General features: G+C 41.4%; 1 protein-coding gene across 1 annotated transcript in view; it reads right to left on the bottom strand.

Moving 5' to 3' along the window:
* LOC112150464 (solute carrier family 22 member 23) overlaps positions 1 to 12,602 on the bottom strand; it is a gene marked incomplete at its 3' end in the record, with an annotated part of 28,026 nt that extends 15,424 nt beyond the window's left edge. Inside the window, 3 exon segments of the mRNA XM_024278817.2 lie at positions 5,872 to 6,026; positions 8,973 to 9,076; positions 11,437 to 12,602. Of these exon segments, the coding sequence (XP_024134585.1) occupies positions 5,872 to 6,026; positions 8,973 to 9,076; positions 11,437 to 11,850 (673 nt within the window).
* Between the last annotated feature and the right edge of the window lie 6 nt (positions 12,603 to 12,608).

The raw sequence follows: 12,608 nt of genomic DNA on the forward strand, positions 1-12,608 counted from the left end.
GTGTTTAAACAAGACAGAAAAGTTTGAAAATGTTTGTCTGTTTGAGAAAAGTACATTGTGTATAGTGAGGAGCTTTATAGGTTGAAAACATCTGTTATTCTACTTTTTGGATTTCACTATTTATTTTATAGTAAGTTATTTTTAGAACGTAACCCTTGCGATAAATGAGGGAACATTACCCTTATGTAGCACTTCTCTACCAAAGCTCTTTACAGTCACAGTTCCATTCACCCATCCACACACACATTCACACACTGGTGGCTGCTCCACTGCTGAACACTGTGTTTAAGTGGGCTGGTACTCACCAGTACTCAGTACCAGCACTTCTAAAAATAGAGTGCTGGCATAAATACTCGGCTCGAAAAACTTTAATTATAATTATTTGTTGAGAAAAGAAATGCACAAAGTTGAAATCAATTTTCTATGCCCTCACATAGAAAAAATTACTTATTTTTATTGATCAATATTTACATTCAAGATTCTCTACTTTTTATGTTTCAACTTCCATTAAAGAGAGTAGAGTACCGCCACTTCTTGTTGTTCACTTAAAGCACGGCTTATAACCACCAGGAGCAATTTGGGGTTCAGACTTCTGCCCAAGGACACTTTGACACATAGGTGGGCGGGCAGGAACCAGACCTGTGATCCATTTCATCAGAGATCATCCGATCTAGCTCTACACCACATATAATCAATAAATCACATGATCTACTTCCACACTTATTTATACACCAGAACAGTCCAATAAACTTGGTTTAAGTGAACGGGGAATGCTAATAATTCAACACTCCAATTGTTTCAATTTGTTCTCACATGGGTCACTCTGGGGACTTGACCACCTAAAGAAATCCTGCCGTTGACTAGGAAATAAAAGAAAGTACAAAAAAAAAACATCTAGTCTTGCTAGTCGTCCAATTATCATGTATCAATGAGCACCTGATTCACTTGTGAGTCATTTACTCTAGTTGGTTCACTTCTGCTCTTTGGTCCAGTTAGAGCTTGAAAGCAGAAAAGCACCTCAAAGCCACAGCTAACTTCACTACTGACACATGATCAATCCCTGTTTTTAACGGTGTACATCCCAGTCAGACCTCCCCATCTACAAAATGTTGATGAAGCCATAAAAATCTTTAAGGAGCTGTTGCTGCTGCTGCTGAAGACCTTGTGACACAGGTGCGTGTCCCAGAGGAGTCCACCAATCAAGGGCAGATACAAGATCCATTCAGTACAGCCCCAACAACTAGTTTTGAAAACCTAAAAAAGAAAAAAACTTAAGCTCTGTATTCACTCAAGTAAACTGTACTAGAGTTCATTTACAAGTGAACTGTGACCAGCAGGACAGGGTTCACTGTTTCGATCAGTAAATGAGGGGAAAGGATGGAAAATGTCTTGTGAACATGGTATGGTGAGGCGGTGCAGGAGCTTAGTGTTATTTAAGTCAGAGCACTAATGGGTGCTCTGAGGTTCATTGTGCGATCTGTCACCCCACCGGCTCAGAGCTCATTTGGGGCATTACCGCCCTCAATTGTGCAGCTGTTAAAGTTTGTTCCTGAGAGGGCCGAGTGTGAAAGCAGATGAAGGTGTAAAATCCTCTAGCTGTCTGTCCCCACTCGTTTGAACAGAACCCACTGGGTTTTCTAGTGTGAAAGCAACCAAAGTGTCATCTTATAAAGCCGAAACTCCATGTAAAATAGACGTAAATATTAGGGCTGGGTATCCATAATAATTTCCAGAATCGATTCAATTCGATTCACCAGAGCTGGATCGATTTGATTCATCTTTTGATCCACTCAATTCAATTTGATTCAATTCATTTTTGAGTTTACACGGTTTAAACATTTTTACACATTTGTTTAGAAATATATTAATAATTTATTTATGTTTTGAATATATTAATATTAATCTGATTCAGTTCACATTCTGTAAAATGTATAAGTGAAATGATGAGATTGTTAATAGCATACAGTGTTACATGGTTTCTCAAATGGAGAAGCTCTAACAAAAATGTTCAGATCATTAACATAGTAAACATTGTTCTCTTCTCCTGGAAGGCGTTTCAGTTTGGCCCATAAGTAGAGCTCTAGGTATAGCAGTACACTTCTTTTTAAAGAAGAATAAGCAAAAAACTGTGATTTGGACCACAAATGGTTACTTTATATATAAAAAAAAAGTCATTACGATGTATAAACCCAAAGTTTTCCTTACCATAAAACCCACTTTTTTCCACAACAGAATCAGCTGTAATTATGTTAATTGGGTAAACAGTTGAAGAGTTACAATAGTCGAAAGAATGTAAACACTGGAGCTGAAGCTTCTTTTACAGCTGGTGTGAATTGATTCACATGATCTTCACCTCTTAATTAAAATTTAGCATCCTGTCACCAACTCTGTGGCTTTGGCTTTAAGACCAGTCCACCATTGTTCCCTGTTTGTTTGCCTTTATTTGGATGAAAGATAAAATCAGAATCTGTGGGGTTTTGTTGGCAGACGCCTGTGGGTGCATCCGTTTTGTTTGCTTGTCATTAGAAATCATTCTTTATGCAGCAACATCCCCTCTCCACTGAGAGAGACGTTCTCACTGCCCAGGCTCAGGTCTGCCAGAGCTTCACACAGAAAATCTGACTAATCACACACTGCAGCCTGAAAGGGAGCGGAGGCCCACGGAGGGAGAAAGTGAGAGGGGGCGGTGGAGGATGCAGAGTAGGCGAAGATGGTCCCTGGAAAAATGAAAGCGTCATCAGTACGTTTGGTGCCAAACCGATCACCCTGACTCTTCTAGTGCCCCTCGAGCAGAATTTAAACACTCGGGGAGGGGTGATACTGCAGGGATGACCCATCCCCACAATGAACTGGAACCTAAATAAAAGCCTTTTCTCTTTGGTTAGCTTTCTTTATGCAGATCTGGAAACATTCCAGGCAGACATACCTCCTTTCACAGCCACATTCTCCAGATTTCATTTGGTTTTTGATACTGAAACTGATGGATATAATCTTGTAAAAGGCCCCCGGGTCTGTCCCCACCACCTCATCTAGCTGCTTGAATGCAAAAGTTGAGTGTAAAGCAGATAACTGCACTCTCTAAACAGAACCAGTTAACATGCACACGAATAAACCAATCTTTATCTGATTTCTCCCAATGTTTCAAGCAACCAATAAACTAAAAAGGTGGTGACCTTTTTCCAATTCAGCGGTTATCCAACAACAAGAATTCAGACTAACGCATGGACTTCCTCCCAGAAATGACGATACTACCTATTTTTGGTTGTGCATGTGTAACTGTATAACAGGAGATGGAAGAAATGGTGCGCCCCACTGCATTTACCATTTCATCCTTACAGAACAAAAACAGAGGAGAAACGGCTTGTTGTGTTTTTTGTGGGTATATTAGTTCTCACAAAAGTACGACCATCTGCTCATTTTACAAAGAATAGACAGGTGAAGGTTTGACCATAAACCTCAGTTGAAAACTAATTGAACTATAGACTAAAACATGCAAAATGAGATTTTCTGATGTTGGCACTTTTTTAAAGTCAGTTTGTAAATATTTGATTATTCCATGTCGTTTAATTTGTGGACACGTAAATGGTAACCATGTCGTGTAGGATATAGTGGCCAAGGACAACAGGAACACAAAAACACACATAAATATGCTGATTTGGAGCAAATTTCACCCAGAATCACAATACATCAGTATTGCACAAGTATTAAAATGGGGGTTAAAATGTGTTTAAATTCATCCATCCAACAATCAAAAGATAAGACAGTCAAAGGACATTTGTGCAGCTTAAACTTCAGACTCCTATTGTTGTCTTAAACTCATCACAGAGTTGTCATTTTATTCTACAAAAGCACAAAGTGTTGCATGTCAGAAGGACAAAGTGAAATCTCTTCCCATTTCACTTGTCAAGTCTGCTTTCAGAGTTGTGCTTATGCAGCTGTTTGCACAGCGTGACTGTTCTTTACTGCTGAACAACAGCGTCATGTTAAATAACTAAACCACTAATGTTAGAAATAGGAGAGTCTTCGACTTCAGCCCAAATGTGCAGATTTGGGGGTTTAAATTTAGCATTTGGTTTTCCATTTTCTGCATTCTGCTCTGTGAGTTATTGACTGTTTGAACAAAATACACATTTTTTGTTGTTTTCGACAAAATGGCTCCACTTCTGACTCGTTTGTCCTGAAGATATAGTCCCAGAAACATCACAATTCATCACAAATATCCTAAAAATACTAAATCAAACAATCTATTATGGACTTTAAATACAAACTCTTCCCAAAATAAGTAATTATTTCTGAGTCATTATCTTGAATGGTGCTGGAACATGAAGATTGTTTTTACTTTTTATTTTTACTGCAGTGTTTACATCCTAATAGCGAGATAGCTTAAATGTTTCGTATAAAAAAGGATTAGGGACACACAAAAAAACTACACAACTTTGTATTTACATATTAGATTGTAAGATGTCTACAAACCCTTCCGCTCCCTTTGGGGTCCAGTTGACTCCAACCACATATTGATATGTGATTTCTTCCATGACAAAGGTGGACAGGATTTTATGTCTGTCATGGACATTAGTGAAACTCAAAAATCAAAGATAAAAAAAAGTTCAGCGCACTGTCTTTGGGGGTCCAGATGACCCCACTTTTAATGTAAACAAACTAAGGAGACCGGAAGGGTTACATAAACCCTTAAAATCCAAATTGTAAATGCATTTACAAACAGATTTACAAATGGAGATGTTGATCACAGAAATAGTTTATTTATTTAGAAAGCTATTTTAATTATATAAATTAAATTACATTTTCTATTTTTCATTGTATTTTTGCTGCTGCATATTCAAATTTGTTTTGAAATTTGATTTTCTGAACCATTAAGCCTCACCGTTTTATCCCTGACTCTTTTATCTCGCTTTATGAAACTTATAGTTCGGTGCGCCTTAAATATGACATGAGTTGTATAAATAAAGTTTGAATTGATTTGATTTGATAAGTTTGAAAAATATAACCCGATGTACCCTATAGTGCGGAAAATACGGAAAGGGAAGTTACAGGATACTCAGGAAAGACAACAAAAAAAACATTAAATTTAGCACATTCACTATTTTCCCAGGTCCTTAAACTCGTATTTGGTAATATATTACTGCAGCTGTAATTCCATAGCAGCTGGATGGCTCAGTTTGCTGCTTTATGGTGCGTAGGACTGGCACATGCTAAACCTGGGTTCGCTTCCCAGGGGTGCAGTGAGCCTAACTAGAGGGCCCAAAGTCTAAATCTCCCTGTGCCAATCCCTAGCCAGGATAAAATATAGGGTTGTATCAGGAAGGGCATCCAGCGTAAGAAGGATCTTTGCCAAACGAATGAGCTGATTCTCTATGACAACCCAACCGGATATGCTGAAAGATGAGCAACAACTGCAGCTGAATCTCCACTTTATGCCATAGCATGAATGATCTACACTCTCAAACCGTCCATAGTGTTGTCTTAAATTTGAGTCATAGCATGTTGACTTAAAATCTTCTTCTTTGAAACATTTTGCAGCTCATTCAAGTGGCTTCATCAGTTATCAGACTGAAGAAGATTTCAAGTCCAGTTGCTGACTCAAGTTCAAGACATTGGAAGACATTGGATGACGGGAGAACCTTCACCGGCGTTCATAGTGTTGCTTTTATCAAAATGATGGAATGACCAGATGATCAGGAAAACACAAGAGTGTAGGTACCTTTTAGATGAGTGACATGCAAATTTTTTTGAGTTTATCGTGTATTTGCGTGTGCATTTAAAGGGAAATGAACATTTTTACAGGACAAAAGACACTGAAGAGCAGGAGAGCAGATGGAAAAAAGACGTGAGAAGCCGAGAGCTGGTACTTACTGAGCACATAGAGGGAGAGAGCGAGGCCCGCCAAGCAGAAACCCTCAAAGAAGCGCAATGTGCTGAACATGGTGACATTTACAGAGAAGGCTACAGTCAGACCGAACACCAGCATGAAAAGCACCGACAGGATCAACACCGGGTGTCGACCGAACCTTAGAGACAACGAGAGAGAAAAAGACAAAGATGCAGCAGAGGCTTTTACAGAAACTTTTTGGTGAGAAGAGATCGTTTCTTTCAGGATCTGTGGACTTCCTTGTTTCACAGGGTCAGTAGGTCGGGTTAGCCTGCATATTTCTACACATTGTGACTAGTGTGTACTAATCCCGCTCACAATGTAAAAAGTCTTTTTTTTACCATGATGCAACAGAGGTGGCCCACAGGCACGACCACAATGAGTTCATTTGCAAAGGTCAGATGTGACTCCTGGTCACTCACATGAGCAGGTTTTCGTGGAATGACTTAATTCTTATGCAACTCTTTCAGTGAAAGTGCTGCCAGTAAGGTATGCGATGCTTGTGCAACTGGGGGGGGGGGAGGATTTCTGGAAACACATCTATGAACTCAGTTGGTGGTCAGCTGTTCCGTCGGTCTAGACCACAAGAGTCAAACTCCAGATCCTCAAAGGTCACGATCCTGCTCACCCCCTCTAGCAGCCATGTCATATTTACTCCTGATCACTCAGATCAGGCGTGTTTGCAAGAAAAGGCAGAAAAATAATAAGAAAATCACAGGATAGAACTTGAAGCCTGAAGTTTGATACTCTTGGACCAGATCTGAATTGCTTTCCTACCCCTCTGGCTACTCCCTATTGCTCCAGTTATACGGGCATTTGGAGCTTTAGCGATGTCCAAAGTCGGGACTTAGAGCTGGCTATCCCTCCACTGGTAGTGTGATCCGTGCAGGGTTGAGGATTTTGTTTCTTCATGCGTGTGCTCTGAAGCACAAAAGTTTACATTTTAATGTAAGTAATGACTTTTTGTTTTTGCACAACTTTTTAAAGTTATAAAACTGATGTTGTGTATTTTCTGAGAACCTGTAGCTACGCGCTAACGTAGATGACCGGCGATGATTGATGACATCATCGGATGGTAGTAACTAGAGGTGTGTATTGGCAAGAGCCTGGCAATATGATACGTTTCCTGATACATGTCACATGATACAAAATGTATCGCAATATATCCCAAGACTGTACCAGAGAAGTATTTCACTTTTTTTTAAAAGAGTATGACTTAAAAAAAATTCTACCTGAATATTATGTATTTTATTGTAATAAAATGGTCAAATTAATTTTATTTAATGATCGCAACATTAAGCACTGCAACTGTATACTGATACTGGCATCAACGTGGCATAGAGTTTCAGTTCGGTACTCACCCCAAGTAAAAACTAAGTAGTGAATGTCTAATAAAAACAAAAACCGCGGGGTTGACTGAACATTGAACACAAGAAGGTTCTCAGGGATCTTGTTGTTGTTTTGGTCGCACTGTAGAGCTGCTCAAAGAGGCTCAGTGTGCCGTGCTGCCAACTAGCAGTCGAAGGTTTAGGTGGAAACAAAAGTAAGATGCTGAAGAAAGCTCGTAAAAAATATTTAAGTATCGTCTTGTGAGCATTTTAAATCGACACAAGTATTGCAAAACAAAATATCGCGATATATCACTGAATCGAACTTTCCCTACACTCCTAGTAGTAACGTCCGGTTATGAAAACAATCTTTTTCTATATCTCTCAGTTTGTAGGGATAGGGAGATGCCGTAGGGGTAGGGGAAGCGATTTGGCTTCAGCCTTGGTCTTCTAGACTGAAACATCTGGTAGATACTTTCTATTAGGTTTCATCTCGTCTTGAGACAATAAATACTCTTAATTCCATTGTATTCATGCCTGTAACTTAAAGTTGTTCATTATTTACGCTGAAAATATGAGTTAGAATAGTTAACATCTTTTTTTACAATCTAAAGTACTAAAGTTTACAAAAGTAATCCACAGAGAAAAACTACAAACGTGAGTTAAAACTAATTTCTTGAGTTTAGTTGATTAGAGGCCTAAAGCTATGGATATGGTTTTATTGTGCTCACATCCCATTTCAATGATAAAAAGCACAAAAATAATGGTATATCTGATAAATTAATCATCTCTAAAGGTTGCTATATGTTTTTGTTTAAAATATCAATTATAAGAAAAAAAGCTTAACTTTTAATATATATTTATATATATATATACTCCTGTTATATGTATGTTAGCTATATGGCGGCTCAAGGTGACTTGAATTAACTGTGACTGTGTTTTGACTGATATGCAAAAGCATAAAAGTCACCAATTTGTATTTTGCATGGTGCAACTCACAATTTCCAACTGAAGTTGTATTTTTTTACTCCTATTTTCAGCAATTGTTTTTTTTATTATTAATTAGCAGATATTTTATTTATGTGTAACTTTGAAAGATTAAAGAAAATCAGAAAATAGGATCAACATGATTACCAGATTATCTAAAACTAAGAAAAACTTCACCCAAGAAGTGAATCCTCCACAAAATTTAGTTTTAAACTTTTTTTTTTAAAGAAAATTACATAATTTTTTTTTTTACACAAACAAATACTTGAAAGTTTTATTTTATTTTTTAGGAAACGGTAACAAATGAATTGAAAAAGTAATTTCTTGCAACAGTCTCTTAACACATTACTGAAATCCTTTAACCCTTTAAAGCTCCGGTGTTGACATTCTTTGGAGAACCGTAACTCTTCAACTGTTTACGCAGTTATTGTAATTCCAGCAAATAGCAACTGATATCCAGCACTTTATGGTCGTGAAGTGTTTACGCAATCAATGTAACTCAACTGATTCTGGAGAGAATCAGCTAAACGTTGATTGCATAAACGGTTGAAGAGTTACAATTTGTTGAAGAGAGTGCGTTATCAATATCGCTGGTGTTAATACCACAGTTTGAATTATTTGGCTATATTGAGACTGATTAAATCAAAGTAAGACAATCATGTATAGTTTTTTTTTTTACATTTGTGCGTATTGTTTGTGTTGTTTAAGTTGTGAATTGTGTTTAGTAAACAATTTGAACTTAAAAAAAAAGAAAAAAGGAGGCAACATACCAGTCAGCCATGACACCCATCACCAGGTAGCCAAAAATTGAGCCAACAAGCAGGGAGAACTTGGCAATATGGACCTTCCAAGCCGAGTCACAGACCAGATTCCACTAAAAACACAACAGGACAAAAAAGGGGTTTTAGTCACATGTTTAGAGAAAATGTCCCCCAAAAAACATCACTCACTGTGGGTCCCATTTTTTATGTCTACTGAAACTCTCACAGTAATGTGGATGAGTGCCATCAAATGAGAGTGACAGAAAGAGAAAAAGCAGAGTGTGTGGGACTGCGAGAGTGAGTCTACTCTAACAGAAATCAATAGTTTTTCCTCTGCGCACATGGGTCAGTGAACACACCGCTGCAGCGCTCAGCATCTGAAACACAGCCAAGGACACACGTGTGGAAGCACAGAGTGTTCTGCATCTCATGCACAACCCCTCGAAATGTATCCCATGCAGCTGCCCCAGTGTTCCGGTGAAAGTCACCATGCTGGACCCCCATTCGAGAGAGGGAGGGGGCATGCATGATTACTGTCAGATTCTTAGGATTTTGAAATAAACACTGCTGCATTACAATACTGTTTTTCCATGTCCCCCAAAATTGTGCACTATGCTTTTGGAGGGACTTGAATGCACCTTGAGTTAGCTTTCTGAGCTAAAGAAGGTCACTTTAGTGACTGACTAGAACTGGAAATACTTGTGACTATATGTCAGGACTTCATCACTCTCCTGTAAGGATTTTCTGGAGACAGGATGAGCACAAAGAAGGTTGACTCCAAGTTATCTAATAAAAACTTTACAGTCCTACAAAGGATTAGAAACAAAGTGCACAGATCTAGGAGCTTGAGAGTGGTTTAGGTGAAATGACTGAGCCCATGCAGGACTGTAATCAGGTCTGGCGCCAGAGGGCGGACTGTATGGGGCAAGCGCACCTATCCACTAAGTACCCCCCTCCCTTAACACAAGCACTGACGTTTAAGATTCGTATTTCGGATTGTTGAACCCTTAACTTGCCATAAATGGACAGTAGAACTTGGCTACAAAAAATAGCATGGAATGCACAAGCAGTAAGGAAACTGCTGAAACTACTTCAGCATCAGTAAGGCAAGTGCAACTGCAGCAATGAGCATTTTGCTAAGCATCGACACTGCTTTTTTGTAATGTCTATTGCTGCACGGTAGCACCGGGATTCACTTGTTGGGCCCAAGTAACTTTATGCAACGTTCACACCAGCCTTGGAAATGCACATTCAAGCGAACGCTTCTAATTTAAAAAAAGTCTATGTAAATGTCCAAATATGTGCATTTTGGGCTTCCGCATCCAAAACTTTCGTGTTCACACACGACAATGCAAGTTTTTAAGTCAATTTTTGGGGCTTTATGAACAAACATTAAAAGCTAAACCAGTAGAACTTTGACCAATCAGGGACTTGGACCTGGTAGTGGTGTATGGATGAAGTCCTTTAATTCATGGAAGTACCAACTATTGTACATAATCTGATCATGGGAGGACAAACTACTGATTGGAGTTTGTGCCCGGTCAGAATTAAGCACCAAGCCTATTACCCATTGGAATAGAGCTGTGAGAAAAAAAAAAGCCTGACCAGGGGTGTCCAAAGTCGGTCCTTGAGGGCTGGACACCGAGTTTTCCAGAAACCCTACCTTATCTGCTGCTGATTACCTGGATCAGGTGTGTTTGGCCCATAAGGACCTTCACTGGCAGGTTGGTTGGAAAACATGTAGGACACCAGCCCTCGAGGACTGACTGTGGACACCACTGGCCAAGAGCAATATTCATGAGATTTGCACCATTTAGAAATTTTGCACCAAGCTTCTTCCAACTGATGTGCTAGCATCAGGTAGCAACAGTCCAGTGTGAACGTCATATGCTAAAAGCATGTTACCTTAATGTTGGTGTGAACATAGTATTAGAGTTGATAAACCCAAGCAAGTTCACACAGTTATAGAAGTTTCTTCAGTTCGTGGTACCACTAATGGCTCTAGTTAGAGTCTTTAATAAAAAGTGATGTTACATGTTAATTTTTGTGCAGACAATTCATCCAAATTTGAATTTGAATTATCTTTGTTCTGTGTTTTTACTTACGCTTCAAGTTTGAGTTCTAGTGTAAGTGAATAAATATGACTAAGATGAACTATTTCAGGCACGTGTGATTAAAGTTGACTAGACATGCTTTAGACAGATTCCCCACAATCCCACGCGGTGGATTTGAACAGAAAATAAGAAGTTAGTGGCAAATTGTTTCAAGTTCCTGTTGTTTAAAATGTGCTGAGGTGTTGTGAGTCGTGTCATCACAGTCCTGCACACGCAGCGCTCTCATATCGGGGTCAGTGGGTTACTTAGTCAGCTGTGTTTGTTTGCCCCTCAGTGGCAGTGATGGGGAGACTGATGGCGAACAGAATGTACAGTCGGCGCGGCGGCTTTTGTGCCTCCATCCGCCCGTCTCTCGTTACCTTGGTAACCACGTTCTGCCTGAGTCCCGTCTGCAGCTCCAGCTTCCACTCCTTGCAGGAGCAAGGCGGCTCCTCCGCGCTGTCGTTGCCTTTGAACTGGCGCGCGGGCGAGCCGCTCGCGGACGCCGTCGGAGGGAGGACCGCGGTCCAGTTGCTGGCGTTGCCGCCGCGCGGCTGCAGGCACGTGCTGGTGGGCTGCGCGAGGAGAAAATGGTCCGAGAACTGGCTGAAGCCGATGAACAATGCCGGTATCCAGGTCAGGACCACCAGATGCTTCTGATGCCTCCCGAAGCCCCCCAGAGACGGCAGCACGCAGCCGTCGATGTGCGGCAGCAGCCGGGGCGCCGGGCGCTCCAGCGGGGTGAAGCCGTTCTCCGGCGGGTGGTCCTGCGCTTCGGGCGGGCCGCCTGCCATCGCGAAGCCAAAGCCCCCCCTTCTGTCGCCCTCCGCGCACTCTCTCTGTTCAGCCCTTTGTCACAAAGGACGTCCAGGGGGGGCAGATTAATCCGGGATGCGACCAACAAAAAACAAAACAATCTGCGTGAAAGAGGAGGATCACCGAGCAGGCGCCCTCATCGAAGCGACCAGGGGGTGTCCGAGCGCACGGTCAGCTGGAGAGGCTCCCGAAAGGGGCTGGCGCGCTCACGAGCACGGGCTTTGTGTTCCATGCTCCGACGGTCGGATCAGTCCGTGCGTGGCTGGAGAGTGCCAGGTCCGGCCGCGGGCAATAAGAAAGAAAAAAAAGAAATCCCCCTCCAGGGAGCGCCACAGGTCTCACACCTGCCCGGACCTCCCGCGCGCGCGCATGCCTCACCTACCCAGCAGCCCCCAGAACATCACCGGTGCGCTCCGAGCTCCGCCGCTCGGTTTGAGCTCTTCCAATTCGGTGGGACACTGACTGACTGAGCCGGTGTGGGTGAGGAGGGGGGAGAATGGGAAAGAGGGGGGCAGCAAGCTCCGCCCTCCTCGCCGCGCGCTGCTATTGGAGAGCCCTCAAAGAGAGACTGCGCCAGTGACGGGCATCTGCGGGCAACAATGGCCCCCTTTTGTGAAGCCTTCCGCCGAGCAGAAAGCTCCGTCTCCAGTCATTCATGCTTCTCACCGATGCGGCAGGATTTTTTTTTATTTTTTTACAGGGAGCTCGCGCGGTTTCTCCTCGAGGCTATTTTTAT

The sequence above is a fragment of the Oryzias melastigma genome, linkage group LG4 (genome assembly GCF_002922805.2).
Source record: "Oryzias melastigma strain HK-1 linkage group LG4, ASM292280v2, whole genome shotgun sequence".
In the NCBI taxonomy this organism is placed as follows: Eukaryota; Metazoa; Chordata; class Actinopteri; order Beloniformes; family Adrianichthyidae; genus Oryzias; species Oryzias melastigma.